Source organism: Colossoma macropomum, unplaced genomic scaffold (assembly GCF_904425465.1).
Source record: "Colossoma macropomum unplaced genomic scaffold, Colossoma_macropomum, whole genome shotgun sequence".
NCBI lineage: Eukaryota > Metazoa > Chordata > Actinopteri > Characiformes > Serrasalmidae > Colossoma > Colossoma macropomum.
Window position 1 is genome coordinate 17,321,808 of NW_023494810.1, and position 20,951 is coordinate 17,342,758.

The window sequence follows — 20,951 nt, forward strand, 5'->3', positions numbered from 1 at the left end:
AAACCACATAAGCAAGGCTGTTAGAAATTACTTAGCAACCCGACACAGTTTGAGGCCAGCATGCGATGATTTAGACATGCAGTTTGTATGATGCTAATTGCTTTCATTACTTATTAGCTACATCAGTCTCACAGCTCCAGTGAAAAGCTGAAGGAAAAAAAAAGTTCAGACTTCAGCTACATTTGGAGTAAGGTAGGGCAAATGTATGAATTAGATTTTTCACCATCTGTATCTTTAAAACATTTCTCTCTTACTTAGTCTTGCATGACTAAAACTTCTACTTTGCTCTTTTGTAGAACCCGTGTAAAAGGTAGAGTCTGTGAAGTTGAGCTTGAATGAAGTCTTCAGGTAGGACTCATTCTTCAGATTTGCAAATCTACCTATAAATATGACAACAAGATATCTTTGCTTAGCTCTCAGTTTCTATGTCTGTGTCGTTTTTGTAGTTTTGTTTTTGGTGGTTGTGTATTTCTTCCCAAGGTGGTAATGGCTGTATCTGGAGGGGCATGCGAAACATTGGATGATATTCCAGCCCATGTATGGAGAGGGCTTCCAGACAGCATGAGCCTGAGCCCATCTGCTGTCAATCCAAACCGTATAGGTAAATCATGAGCATGTTTTCTTTGTTAGTTTGCAATACCTTAATAGGCTAAGCAATAACTTAAAATAAGTTGATGTAGAGAAAAGCCATACCACACCTATAAAGATTAGTGTCAGTATCTGTGCTATGTTAGGAATAAGGCGAAAGCATACACATTACGTTTTTTCTTTTGTTGTGATGTTGGCACTCAACCTTTAAACCACCTTTGGGCCAAAAAAGTTTCAATATGTGCTTGAAACATTTGTTTTGGAAAGAAAACTGTTAAGTCATTAGTAAGGCAAAACCTGTTCTTCATACTAAGAATGGCACTTTGATGAACACAAGGCTAAGCTAAATATACTCCCAGCGGATTAGCAAATGGCAGTTTTATGCTAAAACAAAAGCCTTTGCAGGTTTTTTCTTACTCCAGTGAAACATAAACTTTACAAAGAACATTTCAACAGAGGGCAAGGTGTCCCCAGACTTTTTCATACCTCCTCTCTCTCCACCAGTTTCAGCTTGAACTCCCTAATGTGCATGACGAAGAGCTGAAAGAGACTGTGAATAATTCAAGCCACAAGGGTGTAGGAATTACTTTCTTTCTTTGGACTTCTACCATCTCTTGCAGTCTGATTATTCCCTTATTTCCCTTGGCTAAATAGCTAGGGGGTTCGTTAAGTTAGCATGTGGTAGTTACCAGGCCCGTTCAGACATTTTTGGGGGCAGGGTCTCAAGGGGGGAAAAAGAGCAACAAGAATTTAACTATTTATTGCACTCACTCTTTTTTTTATTTTTTTTTTTAAAAAGAGACAATGTAATCATATTTCAGATACAAGTAAATGTAGTGTTAAAAGGCAGCCAAAAGCATTAACATAACTGGGATTTAAATCCCACTTACCACACTATCTAATCACTATGTAATGTTTAGTTATAACCCTAAGAGCTCACAGTCTCATATAATTCCTTGTTTTTTTTATAATAATAAAAAAATGGTGTAGTAAGTGAACACGCTTATTGCCAAAAGGGTGGTTGTTATTCAAAATAACCACATTATGGAATGTGACACTATCTTAAAGAGATTATCAGTTTTGTATTGGTGGGATTTCCAGTGCTGTGGTGATAGATGCAGCTAAGAGTTACTGAGAGCCACAGGTGGTCGGTAGCGCACCAAAGAGGGCGCCCAAGAGTGATGATTCATGTAGAATCCAAACTAAACCACAAGCTCTGTTCTCAGGGCGAGGCTGAGCCTTATCTCCCTGAAACGGATCTTGAAGAATAGTGGAGGGGTTGGGACTCAAGTCTCCATTGGGGTCTGTTTGTGCATGTGCCTGGTAGTTACAATGAGGTATTGAGGAATAAAATTGTACATCTGTGAGAAACTTCTGGAATTCCCCATTAATGATATTAATGATGCCATCATAGTAGAAGAATACATTTTTTATTTTTTTATTTTTTTAGCAAAGACTAAACGTATTCTGATCAGGTAGTTTAAATGGTCATGGTCATTAATAAAACCAGTATGTAAATGTGTAAAATTAGAGAAACGATTATCACTACTATTGTGATAAATGATATTGTGCATCTTAGCTCATAGCTACGGCTGGTAGTATAATTACCATATAATTACCGGCAGGATTAGCTCCTAAAACGACTTAATAATGTATATGCTCTGCACTGATGGCATGTAACACTGTTAACATCATGCGATTCTTCATGTTTGTTTGCCTGGAAAACAAAATATTGTCAAACTGGCATATTGGCATTGTTCTTTTGGACAAGATTGTCAATTTGACTGTCAGCTGAAGAGTAGATTTCATGTACCAGAGTTTCTTGGTTTCATTTGCATGAACCCCAGAATTCTTTACCAGACTGAAAATCTATGTTTTAATCTTTCCATGTGGCATTCAAAGTATGTATATGTGTAGCTAATAAGGGATGTTCTGTTTGTATATCCCATAGTTCACTACATCTATGTCTTTTCTGTTGTACAGAAAATGCAGTATGATTCCAGTGTATAATAAATAGATAATTGCTCTGATGTGTTACACTCTACAGGTGTCTGGGCATCGAGCCTAATTCCTAAAGGAAAGAGGTTTGGCCCTTTCATAGGAGAGAGGAAGAAGAGGTCTCAAGTGACCAGCAATGTTTACATGTGGGAGGTAGGTTAAAACTGCCCAAAGTTGTGAAGGGATTGTTTACCTGTGGCTTAGGTTGAGGGGGTATAAATAGATTTAGATGCAAATTAGTATACAGTGCTGTGCAAAAGTCAGAGACTGCCTTTCATTTGTCTAATTTCCAGTCAAAACGGCCATTAAGTACAAATTATTATTTTTTCTGTGTTTTTTCATGTCTGAAGCTGTTTTGCCTGGAAATAAAGTAAATGAAGGGTGGTCTCTGACTTTTGTACAGTGCTGTACATCTAACACAGGTATAATGTGTATTTATCCATTTTATACATATTAGTAATAAACTAGTGTATATTTACATACACTATGAGGCCAAAAAATGTGCTCTCCTAAGTGTTTAATTCAGGTGTTTCAGCCACCCCTATTGCTAAAAGATGTACAAAATCAATCACATAGTCATGCAATCTCTATAGCCAAACACTGGCAGTAGAATAAGAAGACCTCAGTGAACTTGAACGCAGCACTGTCATAAGATGCCACCTTTCTGTCACAAGTCTGCCCTGCTAGATCTGCCTTGGTCAACTGTAAGTGCTATTGTGAAATGGAAGCATCTAGGAGCAACAACACTCAGCCACAATGTGGTAGACCATGCGAACTCTCAGAGCAGGGCCACAAAGTGCTGAAGCTCGTTGCATGTACAAATTTGTCCATCCTCTGTTGCATCACTCACTAGAGTTCCAAACTGCCTCTGGAATCAACATCAGCACAAGAACTATGCATCTGGAGCTTAATGAAATGGGTCTCCATAGCCAAGCAGCTGCACACAAGCCTAAGATCAGATGGGCAGTGCCAAGCGTCAGCTGGAGTAGTGTAAAGCACACCGCTACTCATTTGGTGTGGTGGAATTCAGTGGCCTGCACAGAGCCCTAACCTCATTCCCACTGAATAACTTTGGATTGAAATAGAACGTTGATTGCGAGCCAGGCCTTCTCATCCAATATCAGTGCTGGACCTCATAAATGCTCTTTTGACTGAAAGGACACAATCTCGGAGGGGGGGCAACTCCATATTGAGTTTTCCCATTTATTTGAAATGGGATGTCCAATAAGCTTATGTTGGTGTGATGATCAGGTGTCCACATACTTTTGATCATATAATGTGTATGTGATCTGCTGCAACTCGGCAGTAGCATTTTGGTGAGTTGATGTTGGCTTATGTAAACAGCCTACAGTACATGATCTAGCAACCCAGTTTCCAGTGCATGTCAAACTGCTTCCAGGGACTTAAAGAAAATGCCAATTCATCTCTGGGTTACCCAGAGCTGCTTAGCAGACATAAGAATTCATCGCCAAAGTGTTGAGCTGTTTCCTTAATAATGAGAGTGCCACTTAAAAGGAAACCAGAAGGCTGTACTTTGAAGCCTCAGAAAGCCTCCAAAGATAAAAAGCAAAAGATATTAATAACAGAAATAACCAACCTGGGACAGATTTACACTGGGCACTTAGCCAAGATTTAACTTTAAAGCATTTATTCATGCATCTACCAAATGCTCAATGCATAAACCAAACATCAGTTTTGCAAACATCTTATGCTTTTTTTATCATGGTTAATTTATGCAAGATTCGCCAGGAGGCATCACGTAGAGAGGGACATATTGATGCTCCTTTATAAGATTTTCATTTTTTTGCTATCAGAACAAAATTGGCTGCAGTTCCAATCCATCTCCCCACACTGGGCGTTGGTCTGTGCACCCTCATGCTAACCTAATGAACAAGTATTACTTCACAGTAAATGGGAATTGTTCTTAAGGGTGGCTTCTATCCCATTTCCCTTATATCCTCTGTACTCTTTACTGGTAACTACCAAAATAGAGGAAACACTTTAGTCAGTGAGCTATACAAAACTATGGACAACTCACTAAACAAACATTTAAGCAAATTATGCTAGAGCTGTCTTTTTTTCTATATTTACTTTATATAAATCTTTATTTCCAGAGCACCATTCATACAAGTAGCAGTATGCTTTCAGTTGTGAAAAAAATATATCTGTTCCACAATATTTTTTAAAATATCTGTGCATGGTTAGTTTCTACCTTATAACTGCTCAAAACATTTTGATCACCTTTTAGGTATACTTCCCAGCTCGGGGATGGATGTGTGTGGACGCCACTGACCCCATGAAGGGAAACTGGTTGCGGTATGTGAACTGGGCGTGCTCGTCTCAAGAGCAGAACCTGTTTCCCCTGGAAATCAACAGGGCTATTTACTACAAAGTATTGAGGGTAGGAAACCTTCAGTTAGCCTACCTTACATGTACATTATATGTTATGATCAGGGGTGGAAAAAGTACGGAGAAACTATACTTAAAGTGGCACTCTGACCTAAAACAAGCATTTAATGTTGTTTGTCATGTAATGTAATGTTCTGTACTGGAGCATTGCATCCCTCAGCCTCATGGGTTTCACAGAATCCACCATTTTATGTCCTTTTTATCTTTCGCCATCGGTGTTGTCTCACTACAACACCCATCATGCATTATGCAAATGATCATACCACTGATGTCACTGATGTAGAGGCTAATAAATACAGATGTTCAACTTGCTTGCAATAATATTAGCTGTCTGGCTTCCTTCTGCATTAGCCTTTGTAGTTTTTCTAGTAATAGTTCCTCTGACCTTCAGGATACATCATTAGATGTCTGTTTTAACTAAAAAATATCTCTCTGTAAACTACTGTGGCACTATGGCAGGGGGTGAGTGGCATGTGTACAACAAATCTAGTAATATTTACATTTTTCATTGTGGCTGGAGTGTCCCTTTAACTGAAAGTATGGGTACTTTGTCAAAATCTTACTTGATTAAAAAAGAAAGTGCAGTGCTAATAATGTACTCAGATGAAAATAAGCGTATCTACATTTAAACATACTTTTTTATGTTGTACTAAAAACAAAAATTACAAATGCACACGAACTTTAAGATGTGTAAGGAGTACTTTGAAGGCTTAAATGAAAATGTAAAGAGTTTTTTTTCTCTTGGAAATGTAACTGAATAAAAGTAGAGGTATTAAATTTTAGTAGTACTTAAGTATAAATATTACTATTACTATAAATATTACTAAGTACAGTGATATAGTAGAAGTACTCAAATATTATCCACCTCTGTACTTAAGTAACAAAGTACTATCACTTAGTATTTTCCACCCCTGCTTACAGTGCATTTCATTTTATGACATTACTAGAGTTTTGGGCTTGAGTGGGTTTAGGAAATAGTAGGTGGAAAAGGGCAAGATGAATATCTTAAGTATTACTACCCACTAAGTCCAGTTGTCTTGACTTATTACTACTAGACTGTTCGAGTAAAGTAAAAATAGTCAGATTTACAGCCAGTGCCTGCTCTGGCCTCAGCTAAAACAAACGAACGTGGATAACTGAGATAATTCAGTAAATTTGACAGTCACTTGAATGTTCCTCAAGATGAGCTTCCCAGTAAACGCCTGACAGGCCTGTGTAGTGTGTTCACATCACTGACCAACAAGCTCTCCTGTGATTGGCTGTTGTCGACTTCATCGCTTCCCCGCAGCCAATCGAACCAGGCGAAGAATTGCTGGTGTGGTACAATGGGGAAGAAAGCGCAGAGATAGCAGCCGCGCTGGAGGAAGAAAGGAGCAGCAGCTCGGGCAAAAAACACTCACCAAGGGCAAAACGAGGTAAAATATGGACTGTGTTAGCAGAGATGACGCGCCACTGACTGATTAAATGCGATTAGGTGAATAATAAATGTCCAAAAAATGCCCACAGTCCGTGTTTGATTCCGAGCTAGCTAGTTAGCGTTAGCCGCACTAGCTGATTCCATAACTGCTATCTGCGATCATACTGAAACGGCTCGGATGAAAACTGTAAAAATGTACTGTAAATACGATTTAATTATGGCGTAATAACATGTTAGCAGTATGCTATGTCTTGTACAGACACTCGGGTCTTCTTTCATTGACCTAGACAGCCTTGTTAAGTAAGGACTAAGTAAGAGCAAGGAGTGACCTTTCCTCAGTTAGATCATCTGAAAAAAATAATTATATAGTTGACTCAGTTATTAAAATGTTCATGAATCTGACTGTAATGGACATAGTGATACATTAGAGGAAAGCTGGGTAAACGATGCTTTTCTTTAATGCTTCTGGTTTATGACTTTGTAAGGTCTGGCCAAACCCAAGTGGATTTGTTCATGCAACTCAAAAATTAATTTTACTTAATAGAGACCTCATATCCATACCTGATAATCTGATATTAAGGTAAAAGGCGTGTCTTATTTGAGTCGCCGTCATGACAGAGTGGGTAAAACTCGACTTAGTCACGTTAAACTTGTATAGCTAACTAGCTACAGTCAGCTACCTCTTAGAGACCAGTCTTTCCCCGTCCAGTTCTTTTCCTGTTTTTAGCTCCAGAAGGACTTGATCATTAGCTAATGATGGTACAGGAAAACTTTAAACATGTACTAGTGAACTACATGACTGGGGCTGAGAAACATTGCTGTAGGTCAAAGGGCATGCTCAGTGTGTTCTGCAGGCAGAACAAAATAGAAGGTGTAATCTGCATGACATTGGTTCAATTGATGCTGTATGCAGTTTAGCTACTGTTTAAAAAGCATATAAAATGACCAATACCAGTGGATTCATCTGCTAAGCTGCAGACATGTTCGCATACATCTGACTAAACAGCTAGCTGCAAATGTCATTGAAGGATTCTCACTTCCATGGATTACATTGGTGTGTAACAAGACAAATGTGTTCTTTCTAGAGTGAGTAATATAAATTGTCATTTTCAAATGCTGTACCTTTTCCTATCCTAACCAAGTTGATACAGCCTGTCTTCCACTTGTGCTGTAAAGTTTGTCTTAACCCAGAGAGGCTGAAAAGCTGGGCCTGAACTGTTTGAGAAGCCAACTGTATATGCATTAGCCACGACAGGACCGCTTAAAAAACAGTCATGTTTATAGCTCCATATACTGCTTTGTGTTCTGTTCCTCGTGAGATGTAAATGATCCTTTCTGTTGTTGTTTGTGAATGCCCTGAACTAAGAGTAGGCAATAAAGCAAGAAGGTAACATCACAGTACCTGACTGCATTTTTGGTATACACATTATGTATTGCAATATTTTTCTGAGTTTTTTCCTGAAGTTGGACTAAACAGAATGCACCAGCAAAACATTAATGACATTAGATATAGCACAATACCACTTTTTCTTTTCTGATAGCGATATTGAAACTTCTGAGTACTGATAAATTTTTTTTTCTTTCTTCTAAACACTGCAAAGCTTTGAAATTAGCTGTTTGTAAGTTGAGCGTCTAATCTTTTTTGGTCTATATTTGTTCTGTATTTGGTTGGACTTTTTAACTAACTTGGACTATAGACAAAATCCCTTTGCTTTGATTGTCCTTATAACTTATGTTTATTTTATTAAAACAAATGATTGTACATTGCAGTTTGTCACTAATAAAACAGTCATAACACTACAAAAACATTACCAAATGTTTTGATACTGACAATTTTAGCTAATTTTGAGTGTATCTTCTGACTAAAAGTAATGACGATATCCAAGATCTGCTCCAAAATGTAATTTATCACAATAATTATGTATATTACATGAGCATTTTCACATATAGTACCGAACTCTACCCTAAACTTAAGCACAGATTCAATGTGAGCTGCAGTTTTACCATAATGTTATAATCATTTAAAGAAAAAGAAATATAAGACTACCAGAAAGTAGGGCTGATGATTTAGGATGATTTCGAGAAGATATCTAATTGTGATTTTTGTTACCAGCATTGTGATGATGGTTTAAATTGTGATTATTTTCTATTAATAAATGTCTAGGTTTGTTGTAAATACATTTGAAAATGTGGCAAATTTGTATCTACCTTGATTTTTGTTTGGTAGCAATTTGGCAAAATGAAATGTGCTCTCAAGTGATGGTTTAACTAAAAGAACAGTATGGAAGACTGCTGACTTGAAGATGGAATAAATTGCTGCTTACTTGAAGATACAATAAATTGGCAGTACAGTGAGCGCTTAACAAGTGTAGTCAGATGACTGATTAGGGAGTGTGTGTGTCTGAGCTATGAATCAGGCTTTGTATATTTGTATTGATGCTGCCAGATGACCTTGGCACAGCAGTAGCAACAGATAGCAGCTGACTGTTCTCTTGACATATTTTATGTCTCAAATACTTGAAGGAAGTGGATTTCTTTGGTTAAAATGGTATCAAGTTTAAAAGTTGAAATAGATTTGCTTTCTGTGGATCCTTATGTCTTTGTTAACCCTTTAAGCTTCTCTGTGTGCTCGTATTGTAGGGCTGCACAGTATATTGTTTGTTGTTTGTAATTGCAATATTGGCCTTTGCTATACTCATGTCCTACAATTTGCAAACAAGCCTTTTAACCAATCACAATGTTTATTTTCCTGGGTAGTGTGAGCATCCTGACCAATCACAATCCCAGATGAGTTTCTGTAGGTGTTTTGATGAATCAAGGCATCCATAAAAGCCAACTAAAGTGAATTATTCTTATCAAAATAATGCAGAATCGTCTTAAATTGTAGTAGTTTTTTTTAAGTGTACCAAATCCTAAAGCTTAATTCAACTTGAGATGTTTGTAGTATTACCTTTTTAAATGGGAGCATACATTTCCTGAATCATCAGATGCTTGTCATACTCATGTCATTGCTGTAGTCAGGTGGGTTTAGTTGCGTATGGGGGAAAAGCAGGTCACGACAGTCTTCTTTGTCTGTTAACTTGCAGGTGTGACTTAACTTGGCCGTTAAGATGTTATTGCAAAATATTAATTCTGATGTGTAAACCTCATTGTTTAATGGTTAGCATACAATGCTGGAGGTTTTGGATGTATTTCTTTCGCTAAAACAAAGGAACATTTTGGAATTGTGTTTTCAACCGGGTCTGTTTGGGGATCACACTTCCTTATTCTCATAACTACATAACTTGCACATTTGTTTCATAGTACTTAATGAGTAATTCATGGTAGTTACTGAATAATAGCCTAGCATTTAAGGAGTTAATCAGTGACAGCTAGTGTGGAATGACCCTAGATTCCTTTCACCTAGATTATTGTGAATGTTTGGCTGGCTTCCGTGTGTTTTCACTTTAAAAATTATTGTTCTGCATTGAAAGTAGTCCAATGTATTTTTCTTCTCAGCAAGAAGGAAGCTGTTGGAAAAAGCCAGACAGGCTGGTTTGGGAAGATTATCTGAGGACAAGCCTTTGAGTGCATCTAAACCTACAGTTGCTGAGATGCGTGACTCAGAGGAAGGTTGGTTATTTTTGACTTGATTTTTGGAGATGATTTGTTCTTTCTGGAAATCCATTTAAACAGTTTATTATTTTGTGTTGATTTAACCCCTTAAAATGAAAGGGTTTTGTATGTGGATTTGCACCTCGATTACTGACTCTCCTAACTACATAACTTGTACATTGGTTTTATACTAGTTACTGATTAATATGTCTTAAGATGAAAAACCTGAATAATAATCATACAGTTCAAGGGTTTAAAGGTGTGATAACAAGGTGTACTTCCAAATTAGATTTGGCAAAGCGATATCAGTGTTTTTCCTGTTTTTTTTTTAGGGGTGAATAAAGAGGAATGTAGACCTTGTGCATCCTCAGAGCCAGCCCAGGAGACTGCAGCTTCTCAGGAGACCAAGGACTCCTCTCCATCTCGTGTTCTAGCAGTGGAGATGGAGCAGAGGGAGGGGGAGGAAGTAGATCAGGGAGAAATGGAGCTGCCTCAGCCACAGAAAAGCCCAGAGCACCCTGCTGAGACAGAGTCAGCAGACAGGAAAGAACAGCCTGACCCACAGTTAATTCCTGGCAACCCTGTCAAGGAAAGCTCTGTGAGTCCTTTGCGTGAAGCTGAGTTTGTGTCCTCTGTAGTGTCTCCTGAGTTAGATGCAGAGGGGGATCCTGACTTTGAGGATGACGCACAGGGTGGAAATGGAAACCACCATTGCCAGCACTGTGAGCGCCATTTCTCCACCAAACAGGGTCTGGAGCGTCACACTCATATTCACACTGTTGCAAATCACCAGACACATACCTTCAAATGCAAATACTGCACCAAGCCGTTTGGCTCTCAGGTAGGCAGGCGCAGACACGAAAGACGGCACGAGAACGGGAGTAAAAGCCTGAAAAGGCCATCTTCTCTTGCAGGAACAGCTTTTCCGCTCAGTCCCACTAGGCTTAATGACTCTCCTCCAACCTCTGATGGTGTGACATCTCCAAGCCCCACCATCATGAGCTCTCAGAATGGTCCATCTCAGCAAGGCTCAGATGCTTCAAGTAAAGATGCTGTAGTGGAGCCTGAACAGACTTTCATTTTAGATGAGAATGGGGAGTCAAAAGAACTACACCCTTGCAAGTATTGCAACAAGGCATTTGGCACTCACACAAACATGCGCAGACACCAGCGAAGGATTCATGAACGCCATCTAATGCCAAAAGGTGTTCGAAGGAAAGGAATTCTCTTACAGGACATGCCATCCCAACAGCAAGAGCAGGGCCCAACCACAGCACTCCAGAAGGCTTCTCCAAATGCCAGCCCACCTCCTATCTATGTACCCAGCGTGGACACAGAGGATGAGGGAGAACGAGAGGAAGGCATGGTGGATATCTCCAAAAACATCTCTGAGAACCTCAGCCTTTACATAGATGGAAAGATCCTGTCCACAAACACTGTTAGCAGCTGTGAGGTGATAGAGGTTGATTCAAGTACTGCTGCATTGTTTGGTCTTGATGCAGTCATCTTGAATCCCAACCAGATTAGTCAAGCACTTAAAGTTGAAACACAGCCTTGCCCTGTAAAAGAGCTTTCAGTTACAGCTCAGTTGGTTCCTAAAAGGAGAACTTCTACACCACCACTTCTTCCTACTGTGAAAACGGAATCTGAAACTATGTCATCTACTGCCTCTTCTTCCTCTACTTCCTCTCAATCACCCTTATTGGTAGGCAATGTCTTCCCACAATCCACAGAGACACTGGCCTTTCAAAAGGAAAAAAACATTTATCTCTCCCCTAAACTGAAACAGCTTTTGCAAACCCAGGACAGTCAGAAACCAACTCTTGCTTTAATTGCAGATAGTCGCAGATTGACTACCCCTCTTTCCGTAACCTCCTTGCCTGCTGCTCAAGGGAAATTTAAAAGAAGGACTGCTTCCCCTCCCACCCCTGTACAAAGCAGCTCTTCACTGAGCCCTGAAAGCTCAAACATTGAAACAGCGGATAGATTTACCCTTAAGGTGCCAAAGGTCGAAAGCCATTGCACCGTCCAGTCATGGACTTCATCCAGCAAAGATCAGAGGGACTCCCTGAGTCCCACTGGAAAGGACTGGCCATCTTCAATAAGTGGGGGCAATTCTTGCAATCAGCAGCCTCTTGACCTTTCCAGTGCTGTTAGCAAAAGAGAAGGCTACATAAGCAAAGGGCCTGGTGAGTCTGTGCTAGATTTAAGCATGCACCGTAAGGGCATGACTCATCATGAGACAAAAACAAGCATGTCTTTACCACCACATGTTAAGAGAAAGAAGCCCAACACCAGCATGTTAGAGAAAGTGCTAATGAATGAGTATGCAGGCTTAAGCTCTGCTGGAGAGGAAGGTTCTACAAGTCTTGGAAGCCCAGACCCTCACTCGTCTCCAGGCAGTGCCCCAGGTGCATCCCCCACTAGTCCTTGTTCTAATTCAGAAAACCCTCAGTGTGAATCCTCTTCTCCTCCTTCCTTGACCCCTGTTACTATGAACCCTTCTTCTCCGTCGTCATCTAGCCTGGCATCCTCTACACCTCCACCTCCTGTTCTTCCCACTGTCCCCTCACCACCACCTCTTACTCAATCTCCAGACTCATCGTTTCCTAAATTGTCTCCCAAACCCGTTGATCACCCACTAGAGGAAATGTCACGATCCTCTAATGTAACAGAAACATGTGATGATACAGTGAATCTGAACATTAAAGACTTGGACCAAACTGCTGAGCAGTTAGACCCCATGACTGATGCACTGCCTCAAAGTCCTCAGGACACAAAAAGACATTGTAAAGCAGATTCCTTTTCAAAATCTGAAACACTACTCAAGGGCTCAACCTCTGATTTTAAGCTTCATTTGCTAAAAAATGCAAATCATGCCGTTTCTTCCTGTGAAAGGAGTACTGACTCCGAATCCAGCCAAAGTAATTCCTTTGATGGAACTTTCCTTCCAGACCTCAATATTAAAACTGAGGGTTGTCAAAAACCACAGTCCCCTGACTCTCCTATACACTTAAGTCTAAATTTGGAGTCACTCTCTCCATCTCACAAAGTAGAGGTAGGTTCTTCTAATCTAGGGCCATTAGACGATAATAATGTGGTCATTAATGAACACTTAACTATTGAAAAGGCGGGTGAAATTGCAGCCAATACTGATACCGTTTCCTCGTCAGCCTTACCTAGAGCTGCAGCAAATTCTTCTGATGCAGAGACGTTAGAGCAGGAGACATTTACAAAGAGCTTTGTATGTAATGTCTGTGAAGAGCCTTTCCACTCGATTAAAGAACTTAGCAGCCATATTATGCAACATGCTGTAGAATGGCCTTTCAAGTGTGAGTTTTGCGTGCAGTTATTTGGAAATGCTGCAGCTCTGTTGGAGCACCGCTCCTCTCTCCATGGAGTTGGGAAAATTTATGTTTGCTCTCTCTGCTCCAAGGAGTTTGCTTACCTCTGCAACCTCCAGCAGCACCAGAACGACCTGCATCCCGGCCAGAGCTGTGCTTACACCTCAGTTGAAAATGGCAAGCTCAGGCCTCAAAATTACACTGATCCTGCTCAGGCTGATATGGACAGAAATTCCTTGCATTCAACCCCTGACACAACTGTAGATGTTGCCTCTCAGGATTCCACTGGGGTATGTAGCACTAATGACATTAAAAAGGAAGAAAACGATGATTTAGATGGGCAAGAGGACCCCACAGAAGAGCTGTACACTACAATAAAGATTATGGCGTCTGAGGCTGGAAAGCCCAAAGGCCCAGATGTGCGCCTTGGCATTAATCAACACTACCCCAGCTTCAAGCCTCCACCATTCCCCTACCACAATCGAACACCTGCTGGTTCCGTAGCATCCGCAACTAACTTCACCACCCACAACATCCCCCAGACATTCAGCACAGCAATCAGGTGCACCAAATGTGGCAACAGTTTTGACAACATGCCTGAACTCCACAAGCACATCTTGGCTTGTGCAAATGCTAGTGATAAGAGGCGGTACACTCCCAAGAAGAACCCCATTCCTTTAAGGCAGATAGTGAAACAGCTTCAAAATGGTGTCATTTCAAACAAAGCAGCAGCAGCCACCGGAGGGCAGAATGCCTTCCGTAGAATGGGTCAACCCAAAAGGCTTAATTTCAACCAGGAGATACCCTCTAAGGTAAAACTTACCGCCTTGAACAAGAAGAAAAACCAGCTTGTCCAAAAGGCGATATCTCAGAAGAACAAAGCTGCTGCTGCTTCTATAAAGAAAGCTTCTGTTCAGGTTAAGGAGGAAGAACAGCCTATCAATGTGTGTCCATATTGTAGTCGGGAATTTACATACCCTGCCAGCCTCTCGAAGCATGTTGCATGCAGTTGTCCTCAAAAACCAGTTATTAAGAAAAAGAAAGGAGCATTAACGCCTCAAGACAAAAATATGAATCTTCGAAGTCGAGCCACAGACTCTGAAGTCAAACAAGAAGCCGACTCGGGCGTTGCTGTGCGGCCTCTGGTGAAAACACGGACCCGGAACTCGGAGCCGTTAGAGAATGAAGTTACACCAGCTAGCAAAGGTAAAACAGGGATGCCTCAGGTACGTGCCAAAAGACCTGCTTCTAACACATCTAATACAGACAGCACGGCACCCAAAAGCAAGAAGGGCAGAAAGAGCAGCACTCAGTCTCCAGTTCCAGTCTCCTTGTTACCGGCTATTACGAATGATCCTGTGGCGAGGCCAGCCTCTAAAGCTCAACGTGGCAGTAAAGACATGGCCCCAAAGAAGGAGGTGGAGCCCAAAGTGCCAGTCCAGATTAAAAAAGAGGAACGATTCTCCAAGAGGATGCGAGAGAGAGTGGGTGGTCCAGTTACACGCAGTCTGCAGATGGCCAATGCTGAGGTGAAGAATGAAGACTCTCCAAATAATGAGTCTGGACCTGGGGAATAAAAGGTAGGGCATTTTACAGAACACTGAGTATGTACTGCCTGTCAAAAGTTTGAGGGAACTTTTCAGAATGTTTCAGGCCTCTTGAACCTTGTTTTTAATGGAGAGCAAGTGAACAAATCAGCATTTTCCTTGCCAGTTCACATATATGATATGTCACTTTTGTATTCCATTTGAGAAATTGTAAAACAAGTATTCATAAAATTTGAAATCTTTGCTGTTTTGGCATAATTTCCTTTCAAAAAAGCTGTGATTCCACAGACCACTGGAATTTTCTTATGTCTATGTTACAGCAAAGTGTTGCCTCCCCTTCCACTAGAATAACCGCAGCCACCAACCCAGCATTCACCGCCGCATCTGCCGTTTTCAACGTGATTTCTATTATTACTTAAGACCACAGACAGCCACAGTAGCGTTAACGCCTCAAGACAAAATCTGAATCTTCAGAGTAGAGCTGGGCGATATGGCCAAAAATGTTATCACGATAAACAAAATTCATATTGTTCGATATCGAAACATATCGCGATAGATGTCAAATCATTATTTCTTGCAAGTTTGGAGGTTGATTTTTGCTCCTGGGTGGTTAACCGCTGTTTTAAACTATCCTTCATGGTCAGAACATGACAAACAGTCATCAAACAGTGGACCATTTCACAAATCTGTAATGGGAGAGTGGGAGAAAGTGTCTGGTGAGCTGTTTTTACCAGCTGGAAAAGCATGGCTATTTTGTAATAGTCGTAATTTAAGAAAGAAAAAAAATTTTTAGCTGGTGATGAGCGCTTGGCTACCCCATTACAAATGACATCACAGTATTCAGACACCAACTAGCAACGACTGGATTTCTCTATACTATCGTAGAAGTTTAAGGGGTGAACCGCAAAATATCTAACACCAGACAAACAGAGTCCTCCTTTTAGGTGCGTTTAAACTGAAAGCGGTGCTTTTGTGTCGTGTTTGATCTACAGTATCATCAATTCTCCGTGTTGTGGAGTGACGTAGCGCTGCTTCAAGTTAGCCAGCTGCTAAAAACAGCTAGCCTGGAGAGCTAGCGCTCTCCCGCTCTCCAGTGCCTCACAGCTTCCTCAGTTTACTTTCGTTTAAATCAGGGCTGTAATTTACATGAACCCACTTTCTTTCACTTTTGTTGCTTGGGAATGCACTAATACTTAAATAGGACTGTCCGAGCGCTGTAACAGCGCTGTAGTTGTGAGGATTGTGATTGTGATTTAACGCTGCTAAAGCTTGTTAGGATGTATGGAAAGAGGTGAGTTTGTTGTAGGACAGTATAGTTACACCACTGATCTCGTTACTCACACTCGGTCACAGGGGAACAGATCGCCAGTCGCTCCACTCAAACAGGGAATGTATAACTCTGCGTTTCAGCCATTGCTAAAGACTCATCTTACTTGTGGCCCCCTCCCTCTCTAATCATGTAGAAAAACTCGGAAGTGCACCCTCTCCTGGTGACAGCAGAGTAGTGTCGCTTTCCCTGCACTAGAAAACGCCACCAAGGCTTTCGCTAGAACGTGGAAGTGTGAGAATGGTGTATTATATCGAACATGTATCGAACATGTCGTATCGCTCTATCGAGGAAAAGTTACATCGCGATAATTATCGTTATCGTTTTATCGCCCAGCCCTACTTCAGAGTCAAGCCACGGACTCTAAAATCAAACAAGAAGCCAGCTTAGGCGTTGTTGGCCGCCTCTGGGGAAAATGCAGGCCCAGAACTCAGAGCCATTAGAGAATGAACTAAAACCAGCTCACAAGGGTAAAACCGGGGTGTCTCATGTATGTGCCAAAAGGCCTCTAATATAGACTGCACAGTGCCTCACACTGCATTTTGCCATTGCTACTAGAAAACCACATTAGATCATGTGTAGTCTTTTTTTTCAACTGGTATCTTTCAGCTTGAAAGCAGCAGGTTTGTGAAGCATTAGTAAACTGATTGCAATCATGATAGATGTTAAAAGATTTAATTCGTTAGATTTAGAAGTAGAGCATAAAAATTAACTGAAACTTGTTTATATGTGTTCTATAGCACCGCTTTGCTAGGTGACGCCATACAGTCTCACATAGAGATGGGGAGTTGATTCCAAAGACTCCAGACACGTCTGAGAGTCGGGGTCGACTCTTGGCTAGTCTCTATTCTCACAATGCTGTGGTATGACAGATTCAGCCAGTGAGTCTTCTCATTTGAATATAATTTCAACGGCCAGAAAACAACCCTTAACTCACAGATAAGAATATTCTGGCTTAAAACACACTATACAAAAACTGAATTAAAACATTTTTTTCACCCACTCATCACAGATGCCTTTTAAAGAGCACAGGGAAGTATATTATATTGTATACTGAAAAAAATATAAAATATGTCTTCTTGAATACAAATGAGCATGTAAAACAAACAAGCAAAGTTGTTAATGATTTGCAAACTGGGCATATTTGCAATAATATGTATTTCATCTCCTTGTTGTTATGTCAGCACACATCAGAGCTCAAATGTCTCAGCTGTTTAAACCACCTTTGAATTTCAATATGTCCTTTTAACAATAGCTTTGAAAAGAAAACCATGATTATTTTGGCAAATCATCGTCAAAACATTATTTAGGGAAATCTGCTCTTCATATCAAGGAACACACTTAGATGAGTTTGAAACTGAGTGTTGAAACAAAATATGCCCAAAGTATTATCACATAGTTTTACGCTAACAAAATCTTTGCAGGGACTTGAAATGTAATGGTGAAAACTGCAAAAGGTGGCAGTATCCCAAACTTGTGACGGCAGAGTACATATGGCTAATGATGCTTGTATTGTTTCACTTTATTTTGTGGGTTTTTTTTCCCTCTTTTTTTTTCTTAGGAATCCCTCTTGAATCCCCCTGATATCTTGGTCAAGCTCAGTGGACTTTAGAGAAACTCCAGGCAGGACCGTCGGTGAGAGACATGCTGATGAACTTGATCTTCTTGAATTGGATTATCAGATTGATTCAAAGACATCGGGAGCCTTATCTCTCCTTGTATGCTTCAGTTTGGCTGACAGAAGCATGTTCTAAATGCACTTTTCATAAATGAGCCTTTTGTTTGGTTGTGCAACCCAAAAAAGAAGAAAATGACTGTAGATTATGAGGAATATATATATGTATCTATATCAAAAGGAATATTACTTGATTAATAAATAATGGCCCTGCGGTTCCGTTAAGAATGGTGGCTGATTGTATTGCAAAAAGGCAATCATTTATCACTTGTTAACACGACCGTTTTTGGTATTCTGTGCTTTTTTATTTTATTTTTTTTGGTTTCTTTGTCCTCTGTGTTCTGTGAATTTTTTAGCATTCACCAGTCTCTTACTGCATGTGCTATGTATACAGTATAGCTAGACTGACCCTTTTGTGTCAATACTCTATTTTGTCCTGCTCTTCTTTTACCAATGCAAAATGAAAAAGAATATATATGGATATTTAATTTAATGTAATGCTCCATAGGGAATGCAATATTTGTTGAAATTAAGCTCTCACATTTAGGGAGGTTGGTTTTTTTCCCCCCGTCTCTCTCTCTCTCTCTCTCTCTCTCTCTCTCTCTCTCTCTCTCTCTCTCTCTCTCTCTCTCTCTCTCTCTCTCTCTCTCTCTCGCACACTCTCGCACACTCTCGCACACTCACACACACACACTCACTCTTTCTCTCTCTCTCACACTCTCTCACACACACACACTCACTCTCTCTCTCTCTCTCTCTCTCTCTCTCTCTCTCTCTCTGTCTTTCTCTTTATGTCTCCTTTTTTTTTGTGAACACAGTAATGAAAGCTGTTTGAATGAGTGTGCGATGATAGTGTGCTGTATGTATGATATTCTATCCTTGCCTGGACAAGCCAACCCTTAAGCAGTTTGTGGTTTTGTCAGTACTTTTTATAATTCGTAGCATTTACAGCAGGGCTGCTGGCCATTATAACTACACTAAAGCATACAACTGAGCAAAAACACTGTTTTATCTGAGAATAAGCAATCTTGCGCTACTCTTCAAACATACGAGGACATTAAAATAGTGCCATGATGGAAGTTAAATTATGTAACTTTCTGCTTGACTGATTTCAGATGAAACTTACTTTATGTAGGCTAAAATTTGCCTTGAATCAAAATCCAGAATAATGTATTATTTGGGCTGCAAAAACATTATGTTTTGATATAAAGCTTTTGTAAATGCATTGTTTTTCCTCCATCCTTTTTAGTAGGGCTGCCAAAATGGGTTTTTGATGATGTCACACACTGATTGCTGATATCAAGGGTGGGTTCATGAAATGATGAATAAGGCCAGTGTGGATGATGGTTTTTGTTCATGAATTTTGTGAAATTACACTGAAGCCTTTGGGGAAATAGCTTATATTTTACACATTTCCAGGTGTGATGTAATGACAAGTTTATGAGTTCATATGTAACTTGCCAAGCCTACAATAGAGATGGTTGTGGTCATTCAGATATTCCAATTGATCTTGGTATTCACTTCCCTATCTATGTTCATGGGTATTCAAGAAATAGTCATGTGTTTACATGACTTTTGTACATATTTTTTATGTACATATGTAAATCTTTCCCCAAATAAAGATAGTTATAAATAGCAAATGATGTATTAAGCTGTAATTTGCTGAAATTATATGATTATATAATCAATGTATGAATGTCTGAGCGATGTCAAGATGCAAACAGCTTGAAGCTCATTCATGACGTAAGCTTGCATGGAGTATTGAATGAGACAGCAGAATTACTTTCCAACTGTAATAGACTAATTGGTCTCTGTTGTGAATGACCTCAGGTTTAGTGCTGCTTTCGATTCAGGTGATCACGAGATCCTAATCCACTGTCTTGATAACTGTGTAGACCTCTCAGACACAGACTTAGTATGGTTTGAAATATGTTTAATGATTCATCAAAAAATGAATCATTCATCAAAAATTTTACATTTCTTGTGAAGTCCCACGAGGTTCAATTTTAGGGCCTTTGGTATTCTCTTTGTATGTTATCTCTCAGTAAGGTCATCAGGAAACACTATTTTTTATTTTTATAGCTGTGTTGATACGCAATTACACATTTCCAATGTTTCTGATAATCAAGACTGAAATACAAAACGTGGGTGTAATGTTAGACTCTAAGCTGTTTCATTCTGCATGTAAATGCAGTTACTAGAAGAGCTTTATATCAGTTGATAAATATTGCTAAATTTCGGTCTTTTCTATCCCAGAGCAATACAGAGAAACTTGTCCATGCATGTGTTATTCTGTATGTAAGTTGCACCCCTGCATCCTCTACAGCTCGTACAAAATGCCGCAGCACGGATCCTAAAGGAAACAAAAAGAGAGCTTGTATCCCTATTTTGAAAAAAGAAGTGCTTTGGCTGCCTGTGTCTTTTAGGACATATTTTAAAGTTTCTTTACTAATTTTAAAGCTCTAAACGCCCACTGACTGTCTTTGTTTATATTACACCACGTGATCTTAGGTCTACAGATAGTGGCTGTCTGCAAATACAGAAAACATGGAGAGGCCTCTTTCTGTCTAATGCTGCTAAAATGGAATTCATTTTTATTAGGCATTCAAATTTGATAAGCACTTTGAAAACATATCTCTTTAGCTTTTAATTAAAAATCTACACTCTTGAAAAAGATGGTGCTTGAAAGGTTCATTAGTAAAGAAAATGGTTCTATATAGAACCATGGACACTAAAAGAACACTTTGCATGACTAAAGGGTTCTTTGTTTCATGAAAAGGTTTCTCAGATTGATGTACTGTAGATGATTCTATATAGAACCTTTTTGAAAATGGTTCTATATAGCACCCAAAAGGGTTCTTCTGTTATGGTGTCAAGCTTGTGACAAATAGATGAATGCTTTGGGATGCTAAATAGAACTATTTCCAAAAGGTTTCTATATAGAAATGTCTATAGCACATTAATGCACATTGATGCATGGATGAACCCTTTAATCATGCTCCTATATAGAACCGTTCATAATCTGTTATTGCGTGATTTTACTTAATACTCG

At 39.7% G+C, this 20,951-nt stretch overlaps 1 protein-coding gene across 1 annotated transcript; it reads left to right on the forward strand.

Moving 5' to 3' along the window:
- The first annotated feature begins 291 nt into the window (after positions 1–291).
- Positions 292–18,124, forward strand: prdm2b (PR domain containing 2, with ZNF domain b). Its single transcript, XM_036559358.1, has 8 exons — positions 292–348; positions 481–601; positions 2,636–2,739; positions 4,835–4,987; positions 6,284–6,410; positions 9,911–10,024; positions 10,339–14,930; positions 17,786–18,124. Exons 2-7 carry the CDS (start codon positions 487–489, stop codon positions 14,925–14,927), a joined length of 5,202 nt encoding a protein of 1,733 aa, XP_036415251.1. The 5' UTR covers positions 292–348; positions 481–486; the 3' UTR covers positions 14,928–14,930; positions 17,786–18,124.
- The last annotated feature ends 2,827 nt before the right edge of the window (positions 18,125–20,951 follow it).

What these genes read in the sequence shown, in the direction of transcription:
- prdm2b (XM_036559358.1), top strand. Translation starts at nt 487, where the DNA reads ATGGCTGTATCTGGAGGGGCATGCGAAACATTGGATGATATTCCAGCC. An exon ending in TTTACTACAAAGTATTGAGG is followed by an intron (nt 4,988 to 6,283) that starts GTAGGAAACCTT and finishes GCTTCCCCGCAG; the next exon opens with CCAATCGAACCAGGCGAAGA. An exon ending in CTCACCAAGGGCAAAACGAG is followed by an intron (nt 6,411 to 9,910) that starts GTAAAATATGGA and finishes TTTTCTTCTCAG; the next exon opens with CAAGAAGGAAGCTGTTGGAA.